At 43.2% G+C, this 18,620-nt stretch overlaps 3 protein-coding genes and 1 pseudogene across 4 annotated transcripts; 2 read left to right on the top strand and 2 right to left on the bottom strand.

Annotated features, from left to right (window-relative positions):
• Positions 1-1,176: 1,176 nt before the first annotated feature.
• Positions 1,177-3,387, top strand: LOC135625975 (zinc finger protein ZAT9-like). Its single transcript, XM_065131150.1, has 2 exons — positions 1,177-1,931; positions 2,027-3,387. Exon 2 carries the CDS (start codon positions 2,029-2,031, stop codon positions 3,244-3,246), a length of 1,218 nt encoding a protein of 405 aa, XP_064987222.1. The 5' UTR covers positions 1,177-1,931; positions 2,027-2,028; the 3' UTR covers positions 3,247-3,387.
• Positions 3,388-4,909: 1,522 nt separating this feature from the next.
• LOC103969732 (chlorophyll a-b binding protein 8, chloroplastic-like) lies at positions 4,910-6,245 on the top strand (annotated as a pseudogene).
• A 453-nt stretch (positions 6,246-6,698) lies between these two features.
• On the bottom strand, positions 6,699-13,123 carry LOC135625855 (uncharacterized). 2 transcript variants are annotated; one of them, XM_065130960.1, is made up of 4 exons: positions 13,002-13,123; positions 11,593-11,915; positions 9,862-11,014; positions 6,699-9,337 (listed from the first exon to the last, which is right to left on the bottom strand). In XM_065130960.1, exons 3-4 carry the CDS (start codon positions 10,639-10,641, stop codon positions 7,268-7,270), a joined length of 2,850 nt encoding a protein of 949 aa, XP_064987032.1. In that variant the 5' UTR covers positions 10,642-11,014; positions 11,593-11,915; positions 13,002-13,123; the 3' UTR covers positions 6,699-7,267. The 2 variants fall into 2 exon arrangements, with proteins under 2 accessions (XP_064987032.1, XP_064987031.1); XM_065130959.1 differs by lacking the exon at positions 13,002-13,123 and adding an exon at positions 11,984-12,943.
• Positions 13,124-15,639: 2,516 nt separating this feature from the next.
• Positions 15,640-18,400, bottom strand: LOC103969734 (aspartyl protease family protein At5g10770). Its single transcript, XM_009383385.2, has 2 exons — positions 18,250-18,400; positions 15,640-17,100 (listed from the first exon to the last, which is right to left on the bottom strand). Exons 1-2 carry the CDS (start codon positions 18,350-18,352, stop codon positions 15,842-15,844), a joined length of 1,362 nt encoding a protein of 453 aa, XP_009381660.2. The 5' UTR covers positions 18,353-18,400; the 3' UTR covers positions 15,640-15,841.
• Between the last annotated feature and the right edge of the window lie 220 nt (positions 18,401-18,620).

Genomic DNA, 18,620 nt, shown 5'->3' on the forward strand with positions numbered 1-18,620 from the left:
TCGGCAGCTTGGCCTCCGCAGATACTGAATTCTGAAACTTGAGGGGAAACCTTTTTATGCTCACAATAAAATAAATGTAGGATCAATGCAGGATTCGCGAGTAATACATCAAAGGTCCCTTTTGACCTGTAGGAGACTGGACCACGGTGGGGCTTGACAGAAAAAGGTCATGTCCTTCTGAAGTGATTCCTTGATTCATGAAACTGGCACTGACACTTGAATATGCGTACGGAAACAAGATTCTTGGGCAATCTCTAATATGATGTTGCAATGGATAGCAGGAGAATGGCCTATTAGGCAAAGTGCTTGCCGAATTTGATAGGCAGCCTTTTAGAATCAGCCTCATGCTTGGGTGAGCCATCGATCACAATCACCTTGTCCAGCGTATGATGAGATGAGGTGAGCTTTGTACTCGATTTCCTCTGCTGAGTTTGTTGATCCGTACAACCATTTTGCAGTGAAGACCATGCAAAGCCACCAACTGAGGTGCTAGGTAGATCTAGGGGCATCTGGTGAGATCACACATTGGTAAACCTGAGCCAATGTCTGGAGAAATCTCACGCTTTAAGTGATTGTTACTGGAAGCACAATGATTCACCTGTTGTGTGCTGCAATCCAATGCAGTAGTTTGAGGTTGCACAATCTCTTCATGGTTCACCACCATCAAATTTTTGCCCATCAACCTTAGTATAGGACTGGAAACAGAATGAATCTGTGATTGAGGTGATGGCCCAGGTGAAGATATCTTGACAGCAAAATCCAGTGAACTTTTCACGGAAACTGACTGATTTGGTGGTCTGATGTTTGAGTTTGCTGTTGCACTAATTAATTCTATGATCTTGGTGCGCTAATTCGAACAGAGCTGAGCAGTATAACTCGTGGAGGATAAATGAGAGAAACCGACTCGTGCCTTCCATGCGTTATGCCGCTCTGCTCTGTTCGCACGGCTCCCATTCGTCCTCCACGAGTCGGCTTCTCTCTCACCACCATCACGAACAGAGCAGTGTAACGCATGCAAGGCACGAGTCGGTTTCTCTCATTCGTCCTCCACGACTTATACTGCTCTGTTGAACAGAGAAGAGAGAAACAATTGTGAGAGAACAACTGCTCTGCTCTGTTCAACAGAGCAGCATAACTCGTGGAGGACGAATGAGAGAAATCGACTCATGCCTTCCATGCGTTATACTGCTCTGCTCTGTTCGCACGGCTCCCATTCGTCCTCCACAAGTCGGTTTCTCTCTCACCACCATCACGAACAGAGCAGTATAACGCATGGAAGGCACCCCCGAGCGATGGTCGCGGGGCGAGATTAATTGTTGCGGGATTCCACCTCTTCCTCCATTACTGTTATTACAGCCATCTCCGAATCACTCTTCTTCGCCTCCTCCTCCTCCTACCCCTCCTCTCCCCCTTTCCTCCCCCCTGTGCCTCTCACAACCTCGCCACTGTCTCCAGCCCTGCTTTCCTTCTTTGCAGCCTCCGCCTTTTTGGACTTTGGAGAAGAGCACAGGGAGTTGCCAGCTCCATCGATCGGCTCCCCGCCTCCTCTCCCCCCCCCAACCCCTTCTTCTCTTGATCCAACGAAAAATGGGTGTCTTTTTTATCCAATCTGCTTCCCTCGAGCTCGTCATTTTGTTTTCTCGAAGTTGATAGATCCTGTATGCGTCGAAGGCGGCTCCAGCTGGAGATCACGCCATGTTCAGCTGAGGTTGCTGCTCTTGTTCTTCGTCTCGTTGTGGGATCCAAATAGGTGTTGACGAAGCTGGGTTTGAGTTTTTGTTGGTAACCAAAGAAGGTGTCCTCTGTCGTAGTTATTGTGCTGTCGTCGCTGTCTTTCGTGGGAAGCTGTGGCTTCGGCTCTGTTTTATGACCTTTTGGGTTTCGGAAACTGATAGATAGGGAAGAGGCAGCTTCTTGCCATCAACCAGAGAGTAAGTTATTTCCTTCGTGAGCTGAAACCATTATAGTGTCTTCAGTTCACGTACGTGCCTTCACGTCTGATCCCTCGCTCTCATCTGTTGCTCAGGAATGGCAGCTCGTCTCATGGAAGGTGGAAGCCACCATATGACCTGGGATGCTGCAGTGACCGCAGAAGAGCAAGCCCCCGAGGAGCTGACCAAGAACACCCTGCGGCTTCGGATCAAGTGCCCCAAGACCGGAGACGAGGACAGGGAAACAGCGGCTCAGGAGGCGGTGTCTCCATCTGGTGATAGTGGTGTGATAGCTGACCAATCCACCGGTGGTGCTGACGGGGAGCTTGCCGGCGATGAGCATGCTAACGCCGAATCTGCATCGGACGTCAAAGAGGCGGTCGACGAGGGTTGTGGTAGCTTCAAACGCAAGCATGCAAACAGGAGGGCGGTGGTCCCAACATGCCCTGAGTGCGGGAAGACCTTCCCCTCCGATAAATCACTGTTTGGCCACCTGAGGTGCCACCCGGAGAGAGACTACAGAGGAGTTAATCCGCCTCCGGGTGCGAGGAAGAAGCCGCAACCCGATGCGTATTCGTCGATCGCGAGAGTGCCGCCCACCACCAAGTGGTCAACCGCGAGAAGAGGGCGGAAAGGGACGGCTGGTGACAGAGATGACGACGCGATTGCCGCTGATACCCTGTTGCTCCTGGCTGATGGAAAGCCGCAGCGTCCGGAGACCACCATCACCACTGAGGTGGAAGACACTGATACGAAACAGATCGCTGGCACTCGTTTTGCTGGCACCGATGGGATCGGTTGGGATCAGAAATCTGATGACATGGACGCCGGCAGCTACGGGAACGAACTGATATCGAGCTCCAAGAGAACAAAGAAGAGGAGGATCAAAGAGCTGGAACTGGTGAACGGGTCCGGCACATCTGCTCGTTTTCGAAGGTACCAGTGCAGTGTATGCTTCAAGACTTTCTCATCTCACCAGGCGTTGGGAGGACACCGAGCCAGCCACAACAAGAAGAAGAGCAATCCCGAAGAAGCAGCGGCGATCCCTAACGAGAAGGAAGGTTCCAACACGAAGCAAGGCGAGGACTTGATCCATGGAAACGGTGCAGTGATCAAAGCGGAGATGGCAGAACACCGATGCACGAACTGCAACCTGACGTTCCGAAGCGGGCAGGCACTCGGGGGCCACAAGAGACGGCACTTCAATGAGCTGCAGCATCGAGCTCCATCGTCTTCTCCACACTCATCTGAAATCGACAAGGGAGCAAAACGTGGGCTGTTTGACTTCGACCTCAACGAGGTGCCGGAGCCCTAACCACAAGGAGACCACACCCAGAATAGTAGATTTAGACTGCATCTCCAATCCTCGATTGCATTATTGGCTACTGGTTTTAACGACGAGATTTCAGCATCGTCGCCTTCAAAATACATGCACTTGTTTTCCAGTCACATACGATGCAGAAATTAAATATTGTACCATTTGCCTCGGTGCGATAAAGAGTATGGAGGTATGTAAAAGAAAAACTACTTTTCGTAATATTCATCAAGAAAAATAAATTTTAAATTTAGAAGAGTTAATCTTTTGATTAGTGAGAGTTTCACAAGTTTGAAATATTTTCAAGGATGGAATGATAAGATTTGCTGTTGGCTCTCTAAACCAAAGTAATATATATATTATCGGTATACATAATAAAGTTTGAAGGTTCACTTAATACAAAATAGAGTTATTTGCATATCTAAAATATTTCAATTAAGCAAACAAGGATATAAAGAGGATCTCCTCGGCACAATCCTTGTTATCTTTGAAAGAAGAAGAGGAGGAACCATTAATATGACATTAAAGCAACACCAGCACCAAAGAATGTATGAAATGTAGAGGAAAATTTTACTAACTCAAGCATTTTAATCTCAGTGTTTATTGGAAAGAACATAATCACTGAAGTCATCTGAATTTGGTAATCTAAAAAGCAAGCTTATATTTTGTTATAAAATATACTTAATTTATAATCTTGGATCTTGTTTTAGGAAAAGATGCCATGAGAAGGTGCAAAAAAAGAAAATGAAAGTTTGTATTGAATAAGGTCACTACTAACGCAAGTGCATGAACCTTTGAATAGGTACAATAATGCATCATCTAATCCCTATAAATAGACAGAAATTTATTTGTGTCATTATTGAGAAGCATTGGTCTTTCTTTCCATCATTCCGTCAGCCACTTCTTCTCATTTTCTTTTTCTTTTTTTAATCAGATTGGTATTATGTTGATTTTATAAGTGACTTCCAACTTATGAGAGAGAATTATAAAAAATAGAATATCCAATTATAATTTTTTTTTTTAAAAGTGAGCGTCTCTACAATATAAAATCGATGTATTTGTTGGAATATTCATATTAGTTAATGCATGCATTATTGTTTTATGAATGATGGATCTCATATTCGAATCCAAGTATCAACCTCGTATACGTCACTTAATATAATATATTTTTTTTAAAAAAAATATTTATTCGACGAAGAAATTAAGCAGATATTAGAAAATAATTTCTTTATTATATATCTTGAAATGGGGGAAAGAAATCATGAATAGGTGCATATAAATAAAATAGTATTATTGTGTTTGATAGAAAAAGTTACATGCAGTTTTGAATTGATACATTACCCCTATGATATCACCCTTCAAAGTATGTCCTCTTAACGCTTACAGACAGATAGGAGTTTTATGATATTGAACGTATAAAAGAATTATAATGACACTCTTTCGCCAAGATTTCATGCAAACCACTTAAAGATATCATCAATCAGCCTACTCTCCAGCCTTAGGTTGTGGGATGTGATCTCAAATATGATTCATAGCCTCCCCACTTGGCACACCAGGTGGTGTTGTCCTATCGGGCAGTTTAATGGGAGCCTTCCTCATCTTCCATACTCCATCTCTGTGTCTCGTTTAGATTGCCACTCCCACCGCCACTGCAAACTCTCTCTTGAATTGCTTCTCTTTCTGAGGGGAGACAAACCAATGGCAACTCAAGCTCTTCTCTCTCCAATGGAAGCTGGGAGACATCTCCTCGGAGGAGGAAGACCCCTCCACATCTTCGAGCAGCTTCCACACCCCCTCTGAAGGCCATACGCTTGTTCATATTTTCATCTCTCAAACTTCATGCGAGGAGCAGATATATTTCATGCATTAGATTTGATATCAGACTTGGGAAAACATCACTGAATGCACTCTTGGGCGACTTTAATGACTTGTTGTATATAAACTGTTCTTCGCTGACATGAATCATCTTGTCAACTTGTCAAAAGGAGCACATAGGCAACTCTGGTTTGCATCCCAACAATCCCTCTCTTACTTGGATGGAAGGTCGACTATATTTCCTGACATGGAGCATAACCTACGCTTCCACCACTGTTTCTGCGGGCTGTGGACAATGATTCATGCGTTAGAGTCCCACGTTGCAGCTTCCCTGGTGACTATGGCTTCGATCCACTAGGCCCGTCGGACCCCGACGGCACCGGAAGACTCATCGAGCCCAAATGGCTAGCTTAAGGGGAGATCATCAACGGAAGGTTCGCCATGCTCGGCGCCGCAGGTGCGATCGCGCCGGAGACTCTGGGGAAGCTCGGCATGAGACCAGCCGAGACTGCTCTTCCGTGGTTCAAGACCGGGGCAATGCCACCTGCAGGAACATGCGTCTACTGGGCGGACCCCTACACTCTCTTCGTGCTGGAGATGGCGCTCATGGGGTTTGCGGAGCACAGGAGGTTCCAGGACTGGGCAAAGCCGGGCACCATGGGAAAGCAGTACTTCTTAGGGCTGGAGAAGGGGCTGGGTGGCTCAGGAGACCCTGCTTACCCTGGATGACCTTTCTTCAACCCTCTTGGCTTTGGGAAGGATGACAAGTCACTCAAGGACTTGAAGCTGAAGGAGGTGAAGAATGGGACGCTGGCTATGTTGGCCATACTGGGGTACTCTGGGCAGGGGGGGCTTGTCACCGGGGTTGGGCCATCTCACAACCTGTTGGATCACTTGGCTGATCCAGTGCACAACAACATCCTGACCAGCCTCTACTTCCACTAGGAGGAGGTCCTCTCTGCTGGTAGAATTCTGTATCTGAACATTACCTGCACAGAATTCTTTATCTTGTGTCTTTCAGCGGACACTTGTCGTTAGCATCATCCTGCAATGGACTGACTGTATCATTGTTCGATAGAGATCCGAGGGTGCAAGTCATATTCTACTATCATGTAGCAGTACCAGTCATGTTTGTTGAAATTTCATCTGTGAAAAAACCTTTTGTTTCTTGCTTCAAGTATAAGATGAGCATGTAAAGCCTTGAATCAACCCAAAAACCAGTTACATAATGGAAAGAGACTAGGAAATGGATGTGCTTACATATGAAGAATCCTCGGAACACATTCGACCTAGTTCTAGGATTTCGTGTTAATCCTTCATGAACACCATAATATTCCCCCATGATGTTATCCTGATTCCTAACAGTGTTTACTAAGAACTACTGGTGCACCAGTTTGTGTCCGCTTACCATTTACTAGTCTCAATAACTTGTATTCACTGGATAAAACTGAAAGGTAATCCATGAACATATATTGATATTAGAAAAGTGCAGTCTCACATTATTGATAAGCTGCAGGAGGAATTTAAAGCAGAAAATGGAGGATATCGGCATTGCATAATATGAACCATCCCCAAAATCTATAAAAGATCAGAATTTGATGCATAATGCAAGTTGCTGAGCAAAAGCAGAATAAGAATACACAAGTTCCAGTTCAGAATTTCTTAGCAACAAGAAGAACAAACATTGTTCACTCTGCAATGGAAACTTTTAGCCATTGTCAGGAGAAACTTTTAGCCATTGGTGATGCACTGATTATTCTCACTTCACATTAGGTTTTGCTTAAAGTCCAATGCACTGAAATTGTAAAGAAGGAAAATGTTTCAAAACCAGCTGGAAAACAACAAATTAAATACATGATCTATTTTGAGATTCTGATTCTTAAGTTTTTGCCAGCTTTTGATTCATTTGATAACTGTCACTTTCTAGCTGTACTAGAAGCAATCTGCCAAAGAAACTCTGCATAATTGGCAGCTTGGCCTCCGCAGATACTGAAGAAGATTGCATTCTGAAACTTGAGGGGAAACCTTCTTATGCTCACAATAAAATGTAGGATCAATGCGGGATTCGTGAGTAATACATCAAAGGTCCCTTTTGACCTGTAGGAGACTGGAACACGGTGGGGCTTGACAGAAAAAGGTTATGTCCTTCTGAAGTGATTCCTTGATTCATGAAACTGGCACTGACACTTGAATATGCATTCGGAAACTAGATTCTTGGGCAATCTCTAATATGATGTTGCAATGGATAGCAGGAAAATGGCCTATTAGGCAAAGTGCTTGCCGAATTTGATAGGCAGCCTTTTAGATCAGCCTCATGCTTGGGTGAGCCATCGATCACAATCACCTTGTCCAGTGTATGATGAGATGAGGTGAGCTTTGTACTCGATTTCCTCTGCTGAGTTTGTTGATCCCTACGACCATTTTGCAGTGAAGCCCATGCAAAGCCACCAACTGAGGTGCTAGGGAGATCTAGGGGCATCTGGTGATCACCCATTGGTAAACCTGAGCCAATGGCTGGAGATCCACTCGAAAGCTGATTATGCTGATATGGAGAAATCTCACGCTTCAAGTGATTGTTGCTAGAAGCACAATGATTCACGTATTGTGTGCAATCCAATGCAGTAGTTTGAGGTTGCACAATCTCTTCATGGTTCACCACCATCAAATTTTTGCCCATCAACCTTAGTATAGGACTGGAAACAGAATGAATCTGTGATTGAGGTGATGGCCTAGGTGAAGATATCTTGACCGCAAAATCTAGTGGACTTTTCACGGAAACTGACTGATGTGGTGGTCTGATGTTTGAGTTTTCTTGTTTCCAATTCTTCAAGTTCCTATCTTGAGTTGCTTCAATGCTTTCTGCAGATGGAGTTGCTAAATGTATACTCTCTCGGGTATTAACAGCTATGGACAATGGTTCTACCTCTGAAACTTGGGATTTGGAATCAGTTGACACAGGTGATCCAGATGGTTCCCCTTCACCGGACAAATTCTTGAAAAAAATTGCTTTCATTCTAACAGAGTCAATTGATGAATTCTTTTCAGGCATTTCAAGCCCCTCATCACCATGACCAGTCAAACAACCACTAGACTCCTGAACTGAAAGAGTCTCAGCCTGACATTCTTTAAGCTGAATTGTGCAACAATCTTTTTTGGCTTGGATCTCTTGGTTTCCAATTTCAATTGATGATCCTTCACCAGAAAACCTCTGTTGCTCATCAAATGCTTGCTTCAATTGTTCTGCATGGGCTTCAATTTCAGATGTAGTCTGTGCATGTTCTACACATGAAGGAGAACCCAACTTGGTGCTGAAAGGTAGTTCAGTCTTTTCTGAGTTTTCAGGAACAGCTTTGATCATGGAAATTCTAGTCGCATAATCTCCAGAGTCAGAAGTTTCAATTTCAGTGTCAGAACATTCAGCTCCTGAAGAAAGATTATTCGAAGTATTGCTTTTCTGCTCTTCCACTATGTTTAAATGTTCTGTATCATTTCTTCTGCTTGGTGATACTTCATTCATGTCCTCTCCTCCAAACATTGTAATACTACTTGGAGTATAAGATTGATGAGATCCCATTGTTCCTGTCTCTCTTGTTCTAAGAAGGTGAATATTAACAGTAGGACTACACACACCCGCACTGTTAGATGGTGAGTTTTCTCCTTTTTTCATATCAGTCCTGTGCTTTTGAAACTTTTTAGAGATAAATGGTTTCTCAATTGCTCCAAGTTTCCTAGGTTGCAAACAAACTCGACTCCTTACGACAGTATTCTTCTTCGAAGTTGTGTTCGTTTCATCCTTCAACAATGAACAGAAACTCCGTGAAAGAACCATTTTGCTGTTCGAATTGCTATCAGAATCCTCCCAAGTTGCCATGTCAGTCTCTTTTGATTTCATTACTGATGAACATATCAAGCTCCCTGATGATCTTGACAATTTCAGGATAATACCATTTGCCAAATTAGTACCTTCAGAAGGCCATCTGGAACTTGAAGGTAGCTCAGGGGAATCTCTCTTACTTTCATCCATGCTATGAACTGGATTATGCAGGAAATTAACTCTCTCTGTCCCTGGAGAACCAGTCAAGTTTCCATTCATGGACTGGAGTTCGCTGGTTATAGATTCCATATCCTCCAAGGTACTACAATTCTCCTTTTTGTTCATTTTTTGCAGGATATCTGCTCTTTTTTCATGGTCTCCTGAATCTGATACATGTGATGGAGACTTATCACTCTTCTGATGATTCTCTGTCTCACAATCTACTTGGGCTGCAGCTTGAATCTGGTTATCACATTATAGAATTCATGATATTAAATTGCAATATTGCTATGGAATGGAAATCTGGGGTAAAAATATCACATTGAGCATGTAAACTAGATCTTGTATCACATTAAACTGCAAGTTGCATGTTGCCATTGAACATCTCAAAAAAATAAAAGGTTGTAGTAAAAATTAAAAAGAACCATCTACTTGATTAGAAAATTTCATTACTTTGAAAGGGCCAAAAATTGACCATCAATTGCAACTCCAAATAAATTAAGAGAAAAGGTACCTTGAGCAACATTAATAAGGCCATCAAACTAGATGCTATAAATATAATCATGTTGGATTGATTTTGCTTCAGAATTCAATAGATTTATGATTTGATCATGCAAAAAAAAAAATGAAGTATCTAATTGAAGAAGTAAAAAAGAGTTCCTTGTGCAACACAATTTGATATATCCAAATTACGTATAGAATTTAATATTCTCTCTTTTCTTCTGCTTAGAATAAACATGAACAATGGCATGCGAGGATAAAAATACCTGTGACTGCAGCATATTCAATGAGATCAATTGCTGTTTCTGTGCCTTCAGTTTCTTATTTTCCAAGTGTTTCGATGCAAAATGCTTATCCTTGTTTTCCTTTGGTTCTTTTGCATGCTTCCTCAACTTAAAGCTCTCCTTTGACAATTTTTGACCTTTGAATTTAGATAAAATCCTAAGTTTTACACCATTTGGATCGGCAGAAACTGCTCCATTTCCATTATTTGTAGAATCAGTTGGTGACACCTCTGGCCTTTTGGTGTGAGCAGCACAAAGGCTATTAACTGGTGCTGCAATTAGTGATAATTCAGAAGCCCAGCTTGTACCATTCCTCTTATCGAGGTCTTCAAGAGTGCAATGGCAAGAAGTGGCATAGATATCCATCATCAACCTCCTCTTTCTTGGCTTCACTCTATGTTCGGGAACATTACTCGTCGTCGCCGCCTTAAAGTTAGACCCCATGGAAAGACACTGGTCCATATGAGCATTCAAAGTGGTGATTAAAGTGCAGGAAAATATTCTACAAACAGGGCAAACATTCAAAGCTATAGAATGCATTTCTGCAAGATCTTCTGCTTTACTAGTCTCCAAGATGGTATCCAATTTGGGTATCAACCTGTTCTTCTTTTCCAAAGGTTCACACAACTTCTCAGGAGTATTGCCAAGATCAATAACCTCTGGCTGAAACTGCGTTTTGGAGGAGCTTCCGCTTAATGATACCAAGCACGGAAGTCCACTGATCTGGCTTGAAATCTCTTTAGCTTGTTGAGGTGTTCTCATTGTCAGAGAAGTTCCATCATCACTATGGCTCAGCTCATTCACAGTAAATCCTCGACAAAATGCAGACTTCCCGTCTTCTGGTGATGGATTTATGGTTGGATCCTGTCAAACGCTAGCAAGTGCTCCATCAGAAGGGCCAGCATCTGCAGGCTTAAGAACATCAAAGTGTGATTCAATTCTTTCTGGCTTTGAACAAGCAGCAGGCTGAACCAATTGTGCTACCTTGCAGAGACTCTGAGTTCTCACTGTATCAGGGTTCTCGAATGGTGGCAATAAATCATTGACACCGTGCTTCAAGTAAGGTTGCAAGAACTGTGCAGCGAATGGCCAAGAAGCCTCAATTCCTTTGCTCCGTGATGTAAAAACATAATCTCTGAATGGAAAACACCAGATAAGTTTAGTTTCTGCTACCAAATCACAAGTTTCAGAACAAGTCCTAAGCAAACCAAATATTGTTATGAACTTGTTTTAATCATGGCATATGCTGATTGCTATACTATCTTTCTTTGTGATCAAGGAATCAGACACAGAGTTGTGTCACTAGTAACAAAAAGGACAGCCTTTTGCTTCAGACAGCATGATTAGTTAAGCCCACAGACAAACTGTACTATGAATAAAAATCATAACCCTGACATCTCAAAAGAACACCCACAGATATCATTTCATTGATCAAAACGCAACTAAGAGAGATAAAATCACAAAGCAAAACCAATTAGTTGGTGTTGATAAATCCCCAGAGACCGAATGTAAACAAAATAACAAAGCAGAGCAAATTACATGCCCACCAATAGCCACTTCCAGGAAAAAGAACAATATGGAAAAGTGCTGATTTGAACTAGAGATGCAGAAATTACATTTGTAATCGAAGATTTAAAGAAAGAACTTGTTGAGAAAAAGGAGGGTTCTGATTGATAATACCAACAATAATGTCTCCAGAGGAACCAGTGTTACCTTATAGAGAAATTTGGGATTCTTCTCTCTTGAAGGACTACAGGATCTCTTTCTTGGGAGGGAAGGCTGTCAGGAGAAGCCCTCACATGAGTTCTCACTGCTGGAAGCTTGGAGGAACACGAAGGACCTGCAGGGTTTTCAGTGGATAACATCTAAAGAAGGCCCTCTCAATGATCTCTGGATGATCCTGCAGTAGTGTGCTTAGCCTCCAGCATAACAAAAGATTTGAGCTTCCATATAACCCCTCGAAAGGACAACAGGATCACCAGCGACCAACACAAAACCAACCACCCATTTTCTCCTCTCTTCACTGAATCTGATGCCTGCAAAATGAGGGGAGAAGATATGAAGCTAAGGGCAAAGGTATGAACTCAACGTAGAAATCATGGACCTGCAGTACAAGATGGAGAGTCGGAGAGCATTATTTCATGTACACATGAGACTGGATTCATGGGGCTCAGACCAATGAAGTTGAGAGTTAGGCTGCCTAAAGGCCTAAGATCTCAAGGCTTTTTATGGAAAGAGGAATGCAAGGTGAAGTGAAAGTTGAAACTTACAAAGTGTCATTTTATGTGCAGCAGAACTAACACAGTCAAATCAGGAAAAGACCAAGGGAGGGAGGATGAGACTTTGTCAAAGAAACCCATCACATGAAATGATGAAGAGATGAACCAGGGTGGGAAATTGTTCTCCAAGTCAAGAGGGAGAAGCAGCAGCTTAGAGCAACTCAAGAGAACATCTCATGAGTAGGAAAACTGTCGAAAGATTTCCATGGAAGATCACTGGAAATTTATACAAGTTGAGAGGAAAAGCAGGCCAAGATATTACAGAGTTGTTTCTCTAATAGATCTCAGAATCAAACAAAAAAGCAGCGTATGAGTGATAGGAAGCCCATCAGCAGTAAATCTGAAGGCAACATTGTCATTTGGAGGAACCAGAGACTCCACATAAATCCAAGATCTAATTGAAGCAACCAAAGATTGGAGTGGGGAGAGAGTAAGAGAGAGAGAGAGAGAGAGAGAGAGAGAGAGAAATCAGATGGAAGATCCAACGAGAACATGGCTGATGCTAGCAGAAACAGTCAGCCATCACATTGGAATCCCAAAGAAAATGTGTAACCAGTACCTCACAGAATCCTCAGAATAAAATCATTGGGGGTAAAGAGAAGAAAGAAGAGAAATTTATGGAGGAAACTAAATGCATAAAATCACATCTCAAGTTTCACCAGCTGGCCATAACCATGCATGGATGCTGAAGGAAGTTCAAACAAATCAAGCTGGCTTCATGGATCTCAAATGACAGGAAGAGATGAAGTCTGTATAGCTCAAGAGACCTTCTTCTCCTCGCCTTTACACATCACAGTTAATGGATAGGAAGAAATTAGAGATCAGAAAGCACCATCCACTCACACATATCCATGGCATCAGGTTCTCCACTAAAAGCAAAACTGTACCATAAACAGCAACTTAGATAGAGAGAGAGAGAGAGAGAGAGGCAAAGGATATGAAGGGATTTTGAAGGAGCTGTCATATCATGCACCTACTCTACTATCATTTGTGTTTCCTCTCTCTCTCTCTCTCTCTCTCTCTCTCTCTTACTATGCTGACATTGTGAGCTAATCAAATTTGTAATAGCCTTAAGATGTGGCCATAGATTTGAACCATGGAGAGATATCATTCTTCTATGGTTCTCTCACTACTGGCAACGAGACTTTGCTTGTTATTTTACTGAATCTAAATTCTATGGGAACTGTTTGCCTCCCATCGTAATGCTTGTGGGAAATTGCTTTGCAAATTACAAGGACCAGAATGTATTCTAATAACAGTGTAATCATTTAAACTCTCACGAAGTTTGAGAAGACTTGGGTCAATGCATTCATTCAGACACCAGTTTCTCGGCAGATCCGACATCTCTCTAGAACAGTGCTTCTTTTTCCAGGTATAATGGACTAATTTAATGTACGCAAGACTTGTCATGACTCCTCAGGTGAATTTACCAAGAAATTATCAATTGATTTCCTCCTAAACGTGGCATAAGCTGAGAAACAAAAAAAATTACATCTTTGACCGGTTTGATTGAGTTACTGAATCTAAGAAATATCAAATTGGATTCAATTAATTGGTTTTATTGACCATGAAGAGTTGACCGGTCCACTCTAGACTCAGCTGGTTTAACAAGTATCTTTAAATTGACTAAGGTCGCCTCTTTCTCCCATTTACAGTGATCACAGTTTGAAACATTTGTCCTTTAAAGAAAGAAAATACCTCAAGACTGAGGAATCAACCCATAAATATTACGCTTATTATTATTATTATTTGAATAGATCACCATGGAGGACGAACTAATAGTTAGTAGATGAACAAAATGCTGTAGCAAGAGTTTGAACTCTAATCAACTTAAATGTTTTATTGGATAATTTGGAGATAGTGAAAGATGATTATTGTACTTGTAATCCCCTTAGCCGATCATTTATGTAGCTGGTTTGCTGGTTTCTAAGATCAGGTGATCGATCTATCTATGATCATGTTTTTGAAATGTTTAAGATGAAAATAAAATGGTAGAGTTTGTTTCGATAGAGAAAGAAAAATAACTAGGAATATTTGCTAAGGAAGAATAGACAGATACTCATCATCTCTTGATGGAACTGAATGGAAATGAGTTTTTGTTTATTATTTAAAAGAAAAGAAAGAAAGAAAAAATGATCCTTCCAATTTTTTTTATTTTAAAGTTATTATCGAGGAGTAAAAAAGAGATTTTGGGGGGAGGAGTAAAAATGATCCATTGAGATATTTGTCTGATGTATCGATTGATTTATACGTAGAATTATTTTTTATGTTTTAGCATATAGCAGATGCTCATCATCTCTATCAATTCTTCCAGTAATATCGAACCATCAATAAAGATTTCCAACTGTTAATTTAATATAGATTTTGAAGTCCTTGAGATTACCCGATCAACATCTCTAGCATTCAGTATGAGTTGGAATCTGGCATCTCTTTCTTTCTTTCTTTCTTTTCTGTTTTCGTTGGACGTTTACTTGGTATTTCCATAATATTCTTCTTGCCTTTTTATTTTGGTTTGCATCATAAAATAGGAAAAATGTATCATGAAATTATTATTAGTTTCCTATCTTTCTCTTTCTCTTTCTCTTATCCTAGTCTTCTTCTTCTCCTCCTCCTTTGGGTGGGTGGGGTTGAAATGGAGGTCTGGAAGCGTTGTTTCTCGGAGTACCGCCCCCTCATAAAGAAAGCCAAATTTTGACTTGTGCTTGCAACAAAGTGGGGATGGAAGGGAGATCAGATGGTTCGGCAGATCCAAGTTTGATTAAAGTAACACCAGTCTGACTTAGTTGGCCGTGTGATGTATGTAAGCCAACGGAAGAACATCCCAAATGCTCGTGGCGGTGGGGGTGGGGGCTTCTTAACAAATGGAAATGGAACCTCCGAAAGATGGCACCACCATCTCGAATGGGGGACGAAGAGTTAGTTCTTAATCATTCCCTTGATGATTAATTAGGAAGGTGTCTGTATGACATGCATGCATGCATACACCGGTGGAGATCTCGATGGATAGATTAATTAGGAAGGTGTATCACTGCATAAGATTTAACATTGGCAAAGTATTCGTTTCCAACCATTCCTTAAAAATAATTATGCTATTCTGACTGCCATAAGATTTAACATTTGATAGTGTTATAGCACAGCGCTTTCCTTTTTCCGGTAGAGAAACAAACAAACAAACACAAGTACTGTATATATATAGCATAGCATAGCATAGCATCGATGTGCCTTTGACCTGAAATAGGATCGAAACAAAAGTCAAACTGATCTCGTTGTAATTAGAAACAGTTGGGTTCCATTCGGTCTCGAGGACCACCCGACGGACCGGATTGGCATCGACATTAATTGGTCTACGGGACCGCCACCATCCCAATGCGACATGAATACCTACTATGCTTTATGCTTATCATTGGAGTCGCCCTATCCCATCCTTATCACTTGGTCGATCCCCGTCGTTTGGGAAGCACAAACATTGAATCCCATTCGATTACGCCAAGATTCACTTCGATTAGATCCAACAGATGTTGTCGCCCAAAACCTTGCATCGACAATCAATCAAGCCCTACATAGTGCACCTTAATAATTCATCACCTCCAACTTCTGTCACGCCACACTCCACTTTACTCTTCTCCTATCCACGTACTACGAACACCATGCACACGTAAACGAATACCATCAGCAGCATTCCCTCAGCCACAACCACCGGCAGCGAACCCAATTCTCGACCTGCCCACGTCGTACACCACACTGAAGGTCTGCTGCTGCTTGTTGCCGATGATCGCCACACTACCGGACGGCGCGAACGCCAGGCAGGTCGTGGAGCTATCCACGTCGATCATCACGTTCCTCGCCGCGAGCCTCAGCGTCGCGCCCCCCTGGAACACCATGTCCACCGCCGGCACCGCCAGCCTGCTCAGGCTCCCCCTGAAGCAGGTGTCCAGTATCGAGTACGCCGGCGCCCGCCTGTACCCCCTCAGCGCCGCCGAGACCGCGCTGCTCAGCGCGTCGTACAAGTCGATCGGGAGCCGCGTGATGACCGTCCCGGAGTCGATGATCGTCGGCGTGCTGGTGTAGGCCGACGCCGACACCGGCAGACCTCGCCCGCCGACCGTGATGCCCGTGAGCCTGATGAAGTAGAGGCTGTCGTCCAACGAGCTCGACACCATCGGCGTGTAGGAGAACCGCCCCGGATTGTTTGAGCCGAACGACAGGTACCCGGAGGACGCCGTGGTGGGGAGGCAGTAAGAGAAGCCGTATCCTAGAGTTGGCGCAAGCTGCGACGGCATGGAGAGCCTGTCGCGCGCGAGGCCGATGAGACCGGCGGAGCGGCCGAAGAGGCCCTCGTTGTCCTGGCCGCAGCCGTAGACGAAGTCAGCGAGCCGACGGCCAGAGCCTAAAGAGAGCGTGTCCTTGCTCAGGTACCCGACGGAGAAGGAGCCGTCGCCGTAGGTGGCCTCGTAGACGCAGACATTGGACATGGTGCAGGCGGCAGGATTGAGGGTGGCGGACTCGAGGCTGTCGCACTCCGACGCGGAGCAGGGCACGGATCTGTAGGTGGCGGAGGCGCTAGGGTTGAACAAAGGGCCTTCCTGTGGGTGGCACTCGACTTTGCACGGGGAGCACTGAAGCCAGGAGAGGGAGGAGCCGGTGTCGGCGACGACGGAGTAGGACTTGCCGGGAGTGCCGAGGTTGATGCGGGTAACGTAGTTGCCGACGCCAATGGAGTTTCCGGGGGACAGGGGAACGGAGACGGCGGCCGACTGGAGGAGTGGTGACGCGGCTCGTGGTACGGTTTTGGTCAGCCGGGCGGCGAAATATGTGGCGCGTGCCTCGTCGTGGGAGAGGATGGTGGAGAAGGGGAGGTCGGGGAGGGGGGCAGGGGAGCAGGGGCTCCTGGGGTGGTGCAGAGTGAGGCGGAGACCGGAGCCGTCGAGGAGGTGCAGTTCACCTGTGGAGGGAGGAACAAATGATGCGTCATATACGTCCGAATATATCAAACATGTTAATACGGTTCGACGTCACCAAACGTAGGCAAGACTAGGATACAGCAGTCAGGTCCCGTAGGTTTATCGATTGAGGTCGACCGGGTCCAGCCAGCTCAATTAATTCAACACACAAAAATACATGGTTCAAGCAATCTGATCGAAGCCCATGTCTTTATATGGGCCGGCCTGCTGGATTAATGGATTGGATGAAAAACATAAATAGTTTTGTTGATGCAGGGCCGGATAAAGTGTTTCTCTTAACTTAATTTCGTTCATTAATATTAAATTAAGTAAGTTAGTACAGAGAAATTATATTTGAATTTGTGAAAATGTTAATTTATTTAATCCATTATCGAGGAATAAGTGAAGTCATACTTTATTTGATTGTAATTGTTTTTTTTTATTAAAAAAATACTCCTCCTATTGAAATATTCTCGTAGGACTTAAAAAAATAAATAAAAAGACAATTATTTAGGAACCAAAAAAGAGAAGGATGATAATTTTGAGGAGGACATGAGATGTACTAAATTAAAGAATTCTTGCATGGACACTAATTCTTTAATTAAGTAGGTAGAGTTGGCTGTTGATGATAAAGCAAAGAAATTTAATTATTGGAGGACTATTTGGTCCTTTTAATTGACATGATGATGAGCTAATCTTTTTGTCACATCTTGGATGGTCCATGAGCAACAACCTAATTAACTGTTTGCTATCAGCTGCCATTAACACTTGAGAAGCATCAAATCGTTGGAGGGAAAGAGATTGATTGAGCAAAAGGATGCTGTATATTACTTTTGATTATCTGTCTCTCGGCACTAATTTTCATTCAAATCGATGTTTTCTATTCTGCTGAATTATGTTTCGGCAAACCTATGCATACACCAAATTGTCTCCTTGATGGAATATGTGTAGTCTTGGAAGAAGCATCTCTGAAAAATTAATGATCGAATGAGAGCTTTATACAGTTTTCGATCAGTTGAGCACACCAAGAGAAAATTAAAAGAAGCAGCACAAAATGAATTCTCCTTTCGGTCTATTCTATTCTATTCTATTCTTGTATCTCGATTTAAAAGGAAGAGAAGCACAAACATGAGGAAATAAAGGAGAAGTACCACTGAATTTGGAAGAGCACGAGCTGTGGGAAGCATCTTCCGAGGGAGCTGCTGCTGCTGCTGTGAGCACAAGGAAGAAAGTTAGAGAGAGAAGCAACCCCATCTCGACCCAGACGTAGATTTTGGGAGGTACTTTGAACTCACCCAATGTGGTCTCTATATAGCAAATCAGGTACTCGCTCCATTGGTGGTGGGAGCCTGAGAAGTCGCTTTCATCTTCTCGAGAAGGAGTGGTAGGTGGAACTCGTAACACAACACGAAGTTGAGTGGCGACATGCAGTAATAGAAACCAGAAAATAAAGAAAGAAAGAAGAAGAAGAAGAAAAAAAAAAGAGTGGGGAAGAAGAAACACTTTTGGAGAGTCCCCACGA

This window comes from Musa acuminata, chromosome BXJ2-10, assembly GCF_036884655.1.
Source record: "Musa acuminata AAA Group cultivar baxijiao chromosome BXJ2-10, Cavendish_Baxijiao_AAA, whole genome shotgun sequence".
Lineage (NCBI taxonomy): Eukaryota > Viridiplantae > Streptophyta > Magnoliopsida > Zingiberales > Musaceae > Musa > Musa acuminata.